The 14,502-nt window shown below is 30.4% G+C and overlaps 1 protein-coding gene across 2 annotated transcripts in view; it reads left to right on the top strand.

Annotated features, from left to right (window-relative positions):
* LOC114327530 (small G protein signaling modulator 1) overlaps positions 1-14,502 on the top strand; it is a 93,664-nt gene that overhangs the window by 42,251 nt on the left and 36,911 nt on the right. For both annotated transcript variants that reach the window (XM_050648816.1, XM_050648817.1), the window contains exon 2: positions 11,444-11,590. In XM_050648816.1, coding sequence (XP_050504773.1) covers positions 11,444-11,590 — 147 coding nt within the window. The remainder of the gene's footprint in view (positions 1-11,443; positions 11,591-14,502) is intronic.

Genomic DNA, 14,502 nt, shown 5'->3' with positions numbered 1-14,502 from the left:
CCACTTTCAAAAAAGAAGAATATCTTCAAAAATTATATAATAATATACTTACAATCATAAAATCTATAAAAAAAAAATAAAAAAATAATAATTTGCTTGGGGCTTGAACCCACTTCACGTCTACCGCGCCGTACGAAAGTTGACGCCATTTCAAACTGCACCAAACTCTCGTATACGTCATGTGGGAATATACACAAACTAAACTAAACGGTTTACACCATAAATTTATATGAATTTAATAAAATTATTAGTTTGATTTTTGTCGAAATAAAATACAACAAAATATAGAGTAAGAAAACGATATATGAGATGAAGATTTGTAGAAAGTTTGTTCGTAATCCGATTATGTAAATTAAAGCATTGCCTACTAATAGGTAACTACACTACATTATTTTGTTTACATTTTCCAAATAGATAGGTATTGAAACTATTAGGTATTTCCAACTGAAACATTTAGAATTACGTACCTGCGGCTTTTGAAAACTATTTAAAAAGTCACTATAATTATAAATTTGATTTTATTTCTGTCCACACATCAATAAAAACTAATATTATACAATATTTTTGTTTACCGATAACCTCCATATTGAACAAATATTGACATATCATTTCAAAATTTCAACACCCAATCAGAGCCCGTATAAAAACTAATACCATACTGTCGGTGTGCGCATGCGCGGGGATCAATCAAATTTTACCCTCAATCGATTCGCAGCTAAAGAAGAATATCTTCAAAAATCCATTACCTTAACATCAAAAATGTATAGGTACTCCTTTTTATCTCATTTAGTATGTGTACTTTATATCGGAAACTTTTCAAAACATTTCACAAGAGAAAATAATACGATCTCCCCTCAATTAAACGGTTTACTATCTATATCTTCGCAATAATATATTTTAGGGTTTTGTTTGAGTTTATCATTCTGGTTTTACGTTTTTAAGTTTTCTTTCTCCTTTGGAGCTACAGTTTTAGTCGGGTCCTGGCCTCACCCAGCATCCCCCTCCAAGTATCTCTGTCGCTGGCTGCTCTCCTCGTTATCCTCCATCAAGATCTCTTTAGTATCGATTCTCACTTCGTCTATCCTCCTCTTTCTTGGTCTTCCTACTGGCCGACATCCCACCATAGTTCCTCTAAGCGTTCTACTAGATGTTCTCTCATTATCCATTCTTACAAGTAAAGTCCAGATTATAAGCATGGCAGAAAGGCCAAAATAAGCACTTAAGCAAAAAATGTCTTTATGAAAACGTTTTTTTGAAATAAGCAAGGTTCAAGAAAAAAACCTGTAAGTAAACATGGATATAATGATATAAATATGAATAAAGGACATTAACATTAAATTACATTTATTTTTAATTATCGTATTATTAACAATTAATAAAAAATTACAAAAGTGTTAAACTAATACATATAATGAAAAATAGAAAAATAATTAACACACTAATATATTTTTTATTCATGGCCATTAGCATAAAAACAATTAACAATAATATGTTTTTCAAAATTTTCTTGTAAAAAGCTATGTCTTCTATCTGTATACATATTACGTAGAAAAAGTTCTTTCAACATCTACAGATGTGATTGGTGCGTATTTAAATTTAGGCAAATGTGCCGATACTGAATGATTAGAATATTCTCCGAGAATAGTCTCTGAGAAAAGTATTTTACAACGATATAATAAATTTGGGCTGTCTGCAGACAAATATTAGTATATTACATGAACAGTTACAGTCGAACCCGCTTATTGGAATAGCCTTCGTGCCAAGCAAAAGTATTCCTATAGCCGGGATATTCTAATAACCGATCATTTAGGGCTAGTAAAAACGTTTCGGGACCTCAAATTTCTATCCCTTAAACCGGGATATTCCTTTAAGAGGTATTCTAATAAGCGGGTTCGACTGTATAACGATGGATTTTCCCGTTTATCTCCTAGGCCTAAGGGATTAAAATTCTTATGGTTTATTGAATTATTAGGGTTTTATAGCTACTTAATAGAATTTTGCTTAAGACAGGAAGTACAAATGAAATTTAACTATATTTTATCATACGAAGTAAAATAAACAAGGATAAGCAATATATCTTCAAAATAAGCATTTTTACTAAAAATAATAATTATAACCAAAAAAAGCAAAATGCTTATAATCCGGACTTTACTTATAAGGTAACCTGTCCAGCGCAATTTTTGTATTTTTTCATAATTTGCTATAGAGGGTTCTTTGTAATATTGATGTAACTCGTGGTTGAACCTTGTTCGCAAGTGGGTCCCAAATTTCAATGTCCTCCTTAATATCTTTCGATATTAGATACTAGACCTGTACTCAGCCGTAATATTTCTTGATTTCTTGAGTTTTTATATCACTAACTTGCGCGTGTTTAGTCTAGTTGGAAAAATGTGTAACACCAGGGGTAATAATAAGCGGTTGAAGCATAGCACTGGCCCTGTTACTTTTCTTGTATAGCTTAGGCCCTAGCAGATTTCAGAGAAAGCAGACTACCCTGCTATAATCTCAAATCCGCGTTAGCGCTATAAAACGGGAGACTATTATTGTTAGTCCAAGTAATGAAGCTTAAAATAGGACAAAACCTCGCAATTTTTACAGAATGGATCGATTTACTTGAAAATTTGAGAATAAGTAGTGGATAGTCCAAGGATCAAAATCTATATAATGCCGAAAGGCGCTTTTACCACGGGGGTGATTGCCACCACATCTCGGGGGTGGAAATTTTTTATTAAATTTTGACTGCAAAAGTTGGTAAAACATTCATTCCAAGCAAAAAACGTTTTATACATTTTTGTGATAAAATTAATAGTTTTCGAGTTATTTGCTATAGAAAGTGTTAGTTTTATATCGAAAAAATCAATGTTTTTAATCAGTTTTCTGCTAATAACTCAAAAAGTTTTCGTTTTATCAAAACAACTTTGCTTAACAAAAATGCACCTTTTGAAAAAATAAACAAAATAGTTGTTTCTAATTTTCTTTAAGACCAATAGTAATCGAGCTATACTTTATTATATGGTAGCTCTTTTTCGTCAAATGCTAAATATTGTAGTTTCAAAGTCAAAAGACGGGAAAACTATGCATATTTCGAGGATAACTTGTTTAAACTAATTTAAAGTATTTAAAAATATCTATCTCCAGAAATAAAAAAAATCTCTAGCTCAATAATTAAGTGACGCCACCTCCTAATCACCACCCTAATTTAAATTAGTCATTGACCTTATTTGGACTTCTTTATTTGTGTATGATACATAGGTTCTAGAAGTTTGACCGGCTTAGAATAATTAGTTTTAAAAAAAATGGAGTTAAAACGAATAAAGAATTTTTGTAGCTTGGTAAAAAATGCCTTTTTCTTCAGAATAAAAAGATTAGCATCAGAGATGCGAAAAAATGTTTCGACATGAAATTATAGATTATTTAATTTCCAAGAAGAGAGTTTGCAAAAAAATTTTCTACGGCAAAAATTTAGTGAGGTATTGACAATTAAAACTTGTAATAACATGCCAAAACCACCTTTACCAACCCTTTCAAAGTCACCTCTTTTTGCGACTGAGAACTTTACAAGGATTTAATATTAACAGGCTTATAGACCTTGTAAAAACCTACAAAATACTTTTTTACCAAACTTTCTAAGACGAAAAATGAAAAAGTTACGGTTAAAGAATCAATATATTAAAAAAAAAGAAATCCAATTGGAAGCATAATAATGTAAGTTAGCGGTGTTTTTAGTAATTAGTCTTATTTATTCTTATTTATTTATGTATTATTAATAGATTCTGGAAGTTTGACTGGCTTAGAATGATTAGTTTTTAAAAAACTGGAGTTAAAAACAAATAACGAATTTTTGTAGTATGGTGAAAAATGCTATTTTCTTTAGAATAGAAAGATTAGCATCAGAGATACGAAAAAATGTTTAAATATGAAATTTTAGTTTATTTAATTTCCAACAACTTGGTTCAAAGAAGTCTTTTCTACGGCAAAAATTGAGTGAATAATAAATGAGTATAATATCGAAAAACATTGATTTTTTCGATATAAAACTAACACTTTCGACAGCGAATAAATCGAAAACTGTTGATTTAATCAAAAAAATATATAGAACATGTTTTGCTTAGAATGAACGTTTTTATTAACTTTTGCGGTCAAAATATAATAAAAAATTTCCACCCCCGAGATGGGGTGGCAACCACCTCCATGGTAAAAGCGCCCACTACTTACTCTCAAATTTTCAATCAAATCGATCCATTCTGTAAAAATTGCGAGGTGAAAAGCTTCGGTTCCTGTACTATATTATTAAGTTCAACAAGCCGAGATGGCATACGACGTTAATTTATAAAAGTAAAAAAGTAACAAACGTACCTAACAGTAATGTACAAGTGTAAAAAACCCGCAGTCTATGATACATACGTTTTCTTTTTAATTAATTTAAATATAATGTAAAAGAAAGATAATTCCCTCTTTATAGGGTTTCTTCCTATAACCGTTTCCATCTCTGGCCCTACCTTAGAGTAGGGAGAATTTTAAGGGCCCTACATACATTGCCATTTTGTACCGTCTCTGCATTCTCGTCCTTTTGGATAAATACCCCTTTTTGTCGACCCCTCAACGCCTCCACATTTTCTTACTGTATGGTTCTTCAGAGTTCATCGACTTTTCAAATAATAAAGTATTTTTTATTTATTGAAATATTAGTATTTAATTCGTACGAATTTCAATAACTGAAAACCTACGTTTTCTTTTTGAGAACTTCATCTAATTTAAAACCAGAAGTTGCGTTTTTGGTATTAATTAAATTCAATACACGATTCATTTATAACTTGGTAAAAATTTACAAGGATTTTATGTGATTCTTTCTAATAGCAATGATTTAGGAGCCAAAAGGTTTTTGATGGTTTACATGTTGTAGTCCCTATTCATTAATTATTATTGAGTAACAATTATTATTTTAATTTACGTTCAAAATAATCTTTTATTTTGTTTCTATCAAGGACTGCAACCTAGTTAGTATGTAATAGTAATAAGATTGTTGATATTAGTATGTGTTTATATTTTTAGGGTATCGAATAAATACATTTTTTTTAATTGAACAGGAGTGACAGGACGTAGTTCTAAAGTAAGAAGAAGAAGGATCAAAATCACGACGAACTAGGCATCTTAAACTGGTGAAGATAAATGAGCTGGCTTAATGGACAGATTAATTATGGAATTATAGAGGATTGGAATTAAAGGAACACGAAATAAACGACGAGCTAAAAATAATCATAAATAGACGGAGAGCTAGAGCCGAAAAATCATCGTCATAAGTAATATGGAGTTTTTCCTGTGAAATGTGTCCATTGTATATTGACAATTATGACCCCTTTCAGGCTGACACCTCAGTGGATACAGGAAGTAGCAATAAGGGATGAAAGGGGAAAGTTAGTGCAGTCATTAAAGGTTTTCACCTCCTATTTTGTTAAACCTCCATCGATTTGCATGAAAATTGGTGACTAGTTAGAGCATAAAACTTAAAGAAATAAAACTTATTTGGTGCCAACTTGCACTTTTACCCAGGTAGTGAATACCACCCCTTCCCGCGGGTGAAAACAATTTTATTAAAAATAACTCCACAAATCGATAGAGGGACAAAATTTAAGTAAAATTTGTTATATCATGTTATTAAAATAAGTCAATACTTTTTGAGTTATTAAAGATCAAAGATTTGTCTATTTAAGAGCATATGAGTGAAGTTACGGATGATAAAAAGAACATATTAATTAATTGTATGTTAGTAAAATATTATTTTTATATTATTTCGATATTTAATTGAATTTTTTCTATCAATGTAAACTGAATATGTCCAGAAACTGGGGCTGTCCAATAATGGGTACATTTGACATATTAGAATACACTTTTGCTAAATTTATACACAAATTTTTGATCTTTAATAACTCAAAAAGTATTGATTTATTTTAATAACACGATATAAGAAATTTTACTTATAATTTGTCCATCTATCGATTTGTAGGGTTATTTTTAATAAAATAGTTTTCATCCCCGAGAAGTGGTAGTATCCGCCTCCAGGGTAAAAGTGCAAGTTGGCACCAAATCATTTTTATTTCTTGGGGTATGCTTTAACTAGTCACCAATTTTACACTCCCAATGGAGGTTTAATAAAATAAGAGATGAAAAACTTTAAAGACTACACTAACTTTCCTCTTTCAACCCTTATTGCTACTTCCTGTATCCACTGAGGTGTCAGCCTGAAAGGGGTCATAATTATCAATATACAATAGACACATTTCACATGCCAAACTCCATATTACTTATGACGATGATTTTTCGGCTCTAGCTCTTAGACTATAAAAATAAGCCATTATTAACAAATCAGAAACTTCGAGGAATTAAAAATTAGAGCAGATAAAAACGATGGAGATAAGTCAGATCAAAATCATTTGAGTTTATGCTCCAAAAAAATATAAACAGGAAGAAACAATGGAAGAATAACTTCAAAAATACATAGCAAATACTGTAGAGCAGAATATAAAAAGTATTAAAAAAGTGAGAGATTGGCTTTTATTTTTGGGGAAACTTTGTAATATTTAACCACTCCAGCGTTTATGGATTTTATATCTCATTAATGACAAGATTAATGGCAACAATCGCGCCTTGATGAGTTCTTTTGTAGATAAAATTTGCCGTAAAATCAGAACGATAAACTCAAACAAAACCATAAAATATATTATTGCGTTACTCTCTAGATATAGATAGTAAAACGTTCAGTTAGGGGAGATCGTATTTATTTCCTCTTGGGAAATGTTTTAAAAAGTTTCGGATACAAAGTAAACATTAAAAGAGATAAAAAGAGTATACATTTTTGATGTTAAGTTAATGGATTCTTTGATTTACAAAGTATAACATATGTCGCAGGAACTTTACGGCAATATTAATGGAAACAAAACGGTTGGAAAACAAAAATATAAGCTAACGATCCCAATAAAAAGCCTTATAGTGCAGTCACTGAAGGTTTTCACCTCCGATTTCGTTGAACCTCCATCGATTTTCATGAAAATTGGTGAGTAATTAGAGGATACCTTAAGGAACAAAGGTGACATGATGCCAACTTGCGCTTTTACCCTGGGTGTGGATGCCACCCCTTCTCGTGGGTGAAAATTATTTCATTAAAAATAATACCATAAATCGACAGAGGAACAAATTCTCAACAAAATTTGTTATATAAGGTTATTATTATAAATCAACAGTTTTTGAGTTATTAAAGATCAAAGATTTTATTTTTTCGTAAAAAATGCATGTTTTAAAGCGGGTTTTTACGTATAACTCAAAAACTATAATCTTTTACAAAAAAGTTATAATTACCAAAATTAAAGATAATAAAAAATTAAATACACTCCTCATTTAAAGAACTACACTAAACCTTTTTGTGTTAACTGGAAGTGAGTTATAGGTAATTGAATGTATATTTCTTTAGACGACTACCCATATCTAAGTATTCAAGCTTAAATAACGGGAAAATGATGCATTTTATAACATAAACTTATTAAACATTTGTCAAATATTTAAAAATATCTATCAAATGAGCCTCCGAGCAAATTGATAGCATTGAAATTTATGCTCCAAAAACTTTTCAAAAGTTATTTTTTAAAAATTTTCCAAAAAATGTTATTGTTTTTTTTTTAATAACTCCGTTAGTTTTGAAATATCAGATTTACCTAAAAACCATTTGAAAGCTAAAACTAAGGGCTTTTAAACCACGTTGAATTTAATCTATTAAACCCCTTACTTTTTTAAAAATAAAAGGTTAAATGGCCCCGGTTACATGGTTCTCGCAGCAAAATTTAAGCTTTAAACGTTTATATCTCGGTTATTTTGCACCCTACAGAAATAGTAAAACAGATAAAATACTTAATACAGAAAAAACTAAAACTTGGTTTTATATCATTTTTTTTCTTAAATTGAGTATTTTTGGAGTTATTATTAAAAGAAAATGAAAATTACGATAATTTGAAAAATTTTGATTTTTTAAAATTATATCTTGATTTTTAGTATGCATTCTAAACCGGTCAAAATTGTTGAAATTATTTCTAATGCTAATATAAAGAAATTATTGTAAGGATTTCTATAAATATTAATAATATTTGTCGAAATGGCGTATGTTTTATTTTTTACTTTTTCCAAAAAATTCGAAAGGGTTCTCTTACTTTCATCATAACTTGCTTAATTTTGATGCTATTAACTTCTTCTGGAGCTCATTTGATAGGTATTCCGAAGTAATTTGACAAGTGTTTAATAGGTATATTTTATAAAATGCATCGTTTTCCCGTTATTTAAGCTTGAATACTTAGATTTGCGTACTCGTCGAAAAAAATATACCTTCAATTACCCATAACTCACTTTGAATTAACATTAGTGTAGTTCTTTAAATGAGGAGTGTACTTAATTTTTTATTATATTTAATTTTGGTAATTATAACTTTTTGTAAAAGATTATAGTTTTTGAGTTATACGTAAAAACCCGCTTTAAAACATGCATTTTTACGAAAAAATAAAATCTTTGATCTTTAATAACTCAAAAAGTGTTGATATATAATAATAACCTTATATAACAAATTTTGTTTAGAATTTTTTAGATACTGGACGGTAACAAATGGAAACGAAATCAGCAACCAAAATGCACAATGAATAAAGGATGTTGGAATGTACAGAGTCTTTTTGTTCTTCTTTTTGTGCAGATATGACTCAAAGCGAGGACTGAATAGAGAACTCCTATGACAGAGAGAGGAAACAATACAAGAAGAATGGAATAAAATTAAAAGGATAACATGGGAAAAGGAAAGAGCTTTGGTTTGATGAAGAATGTAAACAAGCAATAGACAAAAAAAAATGAACTATACGCGCAGTATACTCAAAGAAGAACACAAGAAAGTCGCGAAAAATGAAAAAAAACGAAGAAAGGCATATAAAATTGGCAGAAGAAAGAAGAGGAGATACGAAAACGACCAAACACTAAGAATCGAGGATGAGGAAGATTTCAATCATGGTTACACTCGAGGAGCATATAAATTCCTAAAACAACTCAGAGGGGGATATAAACAACGCACGAATCTTTTTAGAAATAGTACATTCTATCACGGTTTTTGCTGTAAATTTTAAAGAACCGCTTGGATTTACATGAAATTTGGCAAAACCATAGCTAACATGTCAAAGAAAAAAAGTGATATGTGCCGATGTGTACTTTTGCCCTGGGGGTGACTTTCACCCCCTATTGGGGGTGAAAAAATATATGTCCAAAATAAGACCGGAAATGGATAAAATGACTAATTTTAAGTAACTTTTGTTCTATAGAGCTTTTTCGCCAATTCAACACTTTTCGGGTTATTTACGAGTGAATATGTTCATTTTTCTACAAAATAACCACGTTTTTAGACGGTTTTTCGCGAATAACTCAAAAAGTAAGTATTATGCCGAAAAAAATATTGTTAGCAAAAATATAGCATGTAAAAAAATAAAAAAATGGTGTACGGTTGAGGTCTCTGGACCTCGTAGAACCAGAGTTATAGCCAATGAAAAATAGGTACATATTCGCCAAATTTCAAATGGAATAATTCAACATGAAATATCCAAAAGATGAAGCACTTTTTGGGAAAAACCCATTATAACTTTTTTAAAGTGTTTGAAAAAGGCTTTATTTCTGTTTTTATAACAAGTTTCTAGAAACAAATGTAAGCAAGTTACGCTCAAAATAAAGTTGGTCCCTTTTGTTTTGGCAAAAAGAAATCAGGAAAATCACCCCTAATTAGCAACTAAAATTAAATCAATCGTTACCGTTTCACAAATTATTTTACTTATGTTGTGTTTATATTACGAACTGTAAGTTTCATCGATTCAAAGTGCTTATTTTTGAAAAAATGGTTTTTTTAGAAATAACTTAAAAATTGTTAGAGATACCAAAAATCTCAAAAAACAAAAAAAGTCAGCATTGCTTTTCTGAATATCTTGTATTTTTTTGTTTTTCTGTAAGACACAAATTGATTAAGATTTGGTGTTTCTAAATTTGCATACACTCGTGATCAGTGACTCGTTCAATCCCTTTTAACTACAGCCCTTTCAAAAATAAGGACTTTGAACCGATGAAACTTATAGATCATATAAACAATACATACACGAGTAAAGAAACTTGTGAAGGGTAACGACTAAGTTCATTTGAGATACTAATTAGGAGGTGATTTTCCTGATTTTTTTAACCAAAAAAAGGGACTAACTTTATTCTAAGCATAACTTGTTTACTTTTGATACTAAAAACAAAAAAAATTTTTATAAATCAAAAATGATGTTTTTTAAACATTTTAAATAAGTTGTAATATGTTTTCCCAAAAAGTGCTTTATTTTGTGGTTATTTCATGTTAAAGTATTCCATTTGGAATTTGACCAATACGAACCTATTTTTCATTAGCTATAAATCAGCTGTTATGCTAGATATTGAGACCTAATATATACACCATTTTTTTCAATTTTTTACAGGCTATATTTTTGCTTAGAATGTTTTTTTTTTCAAAAAATACTCACTTTTTGAGTTATTTGCGAACAACCGTCTAAAGGCGTGGTTATTTTGTTGAAAAATGAACATATTCACTCGCCAATAACTCGAAAAGTATTGACTTAATGAAAAAACTCTATAGAACAAAAGTTACTTAAAATTAGTAAATTTATCCATTTCCGGACTTACTTTGTACGTATATTTTTTCACCCCCGAGAAGGGGTGAAACCCACTCCCAGGGCAAAAGCACACATCGTCACAATATCACTTTTTTTCTTTGACTTGTTAGCTATGTGTTTGCCAAATTGCATGTCAGTCCAAGCAGTTCTTTAAAATTTAGAGATTTTGTAATATTTTACCGTTAAAGAACGTACTAAAATAGTGAAGGGCTGATGATAGCAGTGACGATGTAGCAATAAAAGTAGCATGAAATTATTTCGAGGATCTGCTAATAGAGCAAGTACAAAAACACACAGCCCATGTAGTACCGGATTTCGAGATAACAGAAGATTAGAACCAAAGTAATGAATTAACATACCCACCCACAAGACATAAAATAGTGGATGCCATTAAAGCACTGAAGAATAATAAAGCCCCAGGGGTTGACAACCAGAACAAAGATAGACGATAAGTCGATAGACGATAGACGAAGTGGGAACCGAAAGATATAAGGTTGCCTGTGAAAAAATGGCTGCAAAATAGGGTTGCCAGCTGCTAAAAACGCGAGGTATCAAAGATAAAGTGAAAGAAAGCTAGCTCACAACGCCATTGGTTTGACAAGATGACTGCTTTAACAACTCACACTCGCTATTAAACATTGTCAACCTTGTAAACCAGTGACGTTGTCCCGTTTATTTGATATATTATGTAATTTAAGTATGTATATTATAAAACCACGTGTTTCTGTTTCCAGATAAAGACTACAAAGAGCGGCTTATATCCACTGTAAAGAAGGAAGTCAAACAAGTAATGGAGGAATCGGTGACAAAAAAGTTTGTACATGAAGAAAGCGGATGCGTGACTTCCTTATGTGGAGCTGTAGAAGCTTGTCTATCACAAGGTAAGAAAATATTTTCAATCTCGAGTTATATGAGATAAAAACTATAAGATATTGTACAGGGTGTAACAAAAATGCAGTTCATAAATTAAACTACATATTCTTTGACCAAAAATAGTTCGATTGAACCTAACTTACCTTAGTACCAATGTGCACATGAAAAAAGTTACAGCCTTTTGAAGTTACAAAATGAAAATCGATTTTTTCCAATATAGCGAAAACTATTAGATAATTTTTATTGAAAATAGACATGTGGTATTTTGATGGCAGGGTCATCTCAAAAAAATAATAAGAGTGAAATTTGTACACCTCATAAAAATTTTATGGGGGTTTTGTTCCCTTAAACCCCCCCCCCCCCCAAACTTTTGTGTACGTTCCAATTAAATTATTACTGAGGTACATACCATTAGTAAAACACAATGTTTTAAAACTTTTTTTCCTTTTAGTATTTTTTCGATAAGCTAGTTTTTATCGAGATGCGGCTTCTTTTTAATATGTTTACATAAACATTTTATGGGGGTTTTGTTCCCTTAAACGCCCCAAATATTTGTGTACGTTCAAATTAAATTATTATTGTCGTACCATTGGTTAAATACAATGTTTTTAAAACTTTGTTGCCTCTTATTATTTTTTTGGATAAACAGTTTTTTACCAAGATATTAATATGTTTCAAAATATACCTAAAAAATGTAAATTCACAATAAATTTTCATATTATTATCAGGTCTCTATAATCTTACCATGTAAAAAATTGTGTTGGATTTTACAAATGTTCAAAATATCTCGATAAAAACTGGCTTATCAAAAAATTACAAAGAGACAAAAAAGTTTTTAGTCCTGTCGCCAGGGGGGGTACAACGGCCTCGTTAATTCAGATGGACTTACTCAAGTTTTTTTTATGTATTTTGACCCGTAGAACACGAATTTTTTGGGTAACAGTTGATCCGAATGTCGATAAGATTGTTATAGACCAAGAACTTGAGGAATCAAATAACAGCGATTTTTGGCAAAACAAAACAATATTTTGTATTTTTTGGGCCATTTTAAGTAAAAAATATTTCTACAAGTTTTTTCGTAGGATGCACAGTTTTCGAGATAAACGCGGTTGAACTTTAAAAAAATCGAAAAATTGCAATTTTTGAACCCGAATAACTTTTGATTAAAAAATAAAATAGCAAGTCTGCTTACCGCATTTGAAAGTTTAAGTCAAATTATATCGGTTTTGATTATTTGCATTGGTAAAAATTTATTTTTTTATTGTTTAACAAAGCTATAAACACGTAGGGTTTCCCGTGCTTTTACATGCGTTTTAACGCATGTAACGTAGAAATAGTCTTGATTGCACTAGTACCTATTCTACCTACTCGTTCGATTTTAAATGAGAAATCATAGAAACATCACTCACGCACTAGTTGTTTGTAGCTTTGTTTAACAATAACACAATAAATTTTTAGCAATGCAAATAATCAAAACCGACATAATTTGACTTGAACTTTCAAAGGCGCTAAGCAGAATTGCTATTTTATTTTTTAATCAAAAGTTATTCGGGTTTAAAAATTGCAGTTTTTCGATTTTTTCAAAGTTCAACCGCGTTTATCTCGAAAACTGTGCATCCTACTAAAAAACTTGTAGAAATATTTTTTGCTTAAAATGACCCAAAAAATACAAAATATTGTTTTGTTTTGCCAAAAATCGCTGTTATTTGATTCCTCAAGTTCTTGGTCTATAACAATCTTATCGACATCCGGATCAACTGTTACCCAAAAAATTCGTGTTCTACGGGTCAAAATACATAAAAAAAACTTGGGTAAGTCCATCTGAATTAACGAGGCCGTTGTACCCCCCTGGCGACAGGACTATTTAAAAACATTCTGTTTAACTAATGGTATATTGGAAAAAATCGATTTTCATTTTGTAACTTCAAGGGGCTATAACTTTTTTTATGTGCACATTTGTACTAAGGTAAGTTAGGTTCAATCGAACTATTTTTGGTTCCAGATTCCGTGATTTAATTTATGACCTGTATTTTTGTTACACCCTGTATATTGTAGTGTTTATTTTAATATATTTAAAGTCTTCTAGCACTAAGAATAAATCAAAATTAATTTATAACATTTATTTATTTAACTGTACCGGGTGTCCCAATAAGAATGGCTCTCGGTAATATCTCCAGAACCGTTTATAGTACAGCTTTGAGAAAAAATATTTACAACAAAAGTTGCCTCGGAAAAAGCCTGGAAATTATTTTTATAATTGTACGTCCACCGGTAGAGGGCATAATTGAATATCAAAAATTAAAAAATCAAAATTTTACAAAATTTACCTAATGAAAAGGCACTGAAAATCCAATCATCGTATTCTTCATAAAATTCTGCGCATATTTGATTTCACAAGTTTAAGTCTACCTTTGCAAATAAGAGGTGGGGGTGAGTGGGAATATTCTTATGAAAAAATGGCTGTAAGTCCGGCTCTGCTAAATCGAATTTTGCATACTTGGTCTTGTTGAAACCACCTCTTTTTCGTCAATGTGAGTGTCTTATTTTCGAAATAGCCTAATAAGTAATATGCAAGCTAGGAGGCGTTATTTAATTATTTTTAGAAATTTAGTTTTATTTGGAAAATATTAAATACAAGTATGCATTTTTAATCCTGTTTTATAAAATTAGACCAAATTAGCAACATAATACCGAAAACCGCATGTCGATATCGATCGAGCCGTTTTCTATCTTGAGATATCTTAAGAAATGTGTAAATTTTATACATAACTGTTACTGTCACCGGTAAACAAGGTTAAGGAAAAGTAGTGTGCTATGGAAAAACAAATAAACATTTTCCAGATGTAAACGTGTATAATTAATTAAAACAACAATAAGACAAACAACGCTATAAAATATAACAAAGAAATAAAAGCAACTA

This window comes from Diabrotica virgifera, chromosome 4, assembly GCF_917563875.1.
Source record: "Diabrotica virgifera virgifera chromosome 4, PGI_DIABVI_V3a".
NCBI classification, from domain to species: Eukaryota; Metazoa; Arthropoda; class Insecta; order Coleoptera; family Chrysomelidae; genus Diabrotica; species Diabrotica virgifera.
This window is presented reverse-complemented; position numbering and strand designations above follow the sequence as displayed.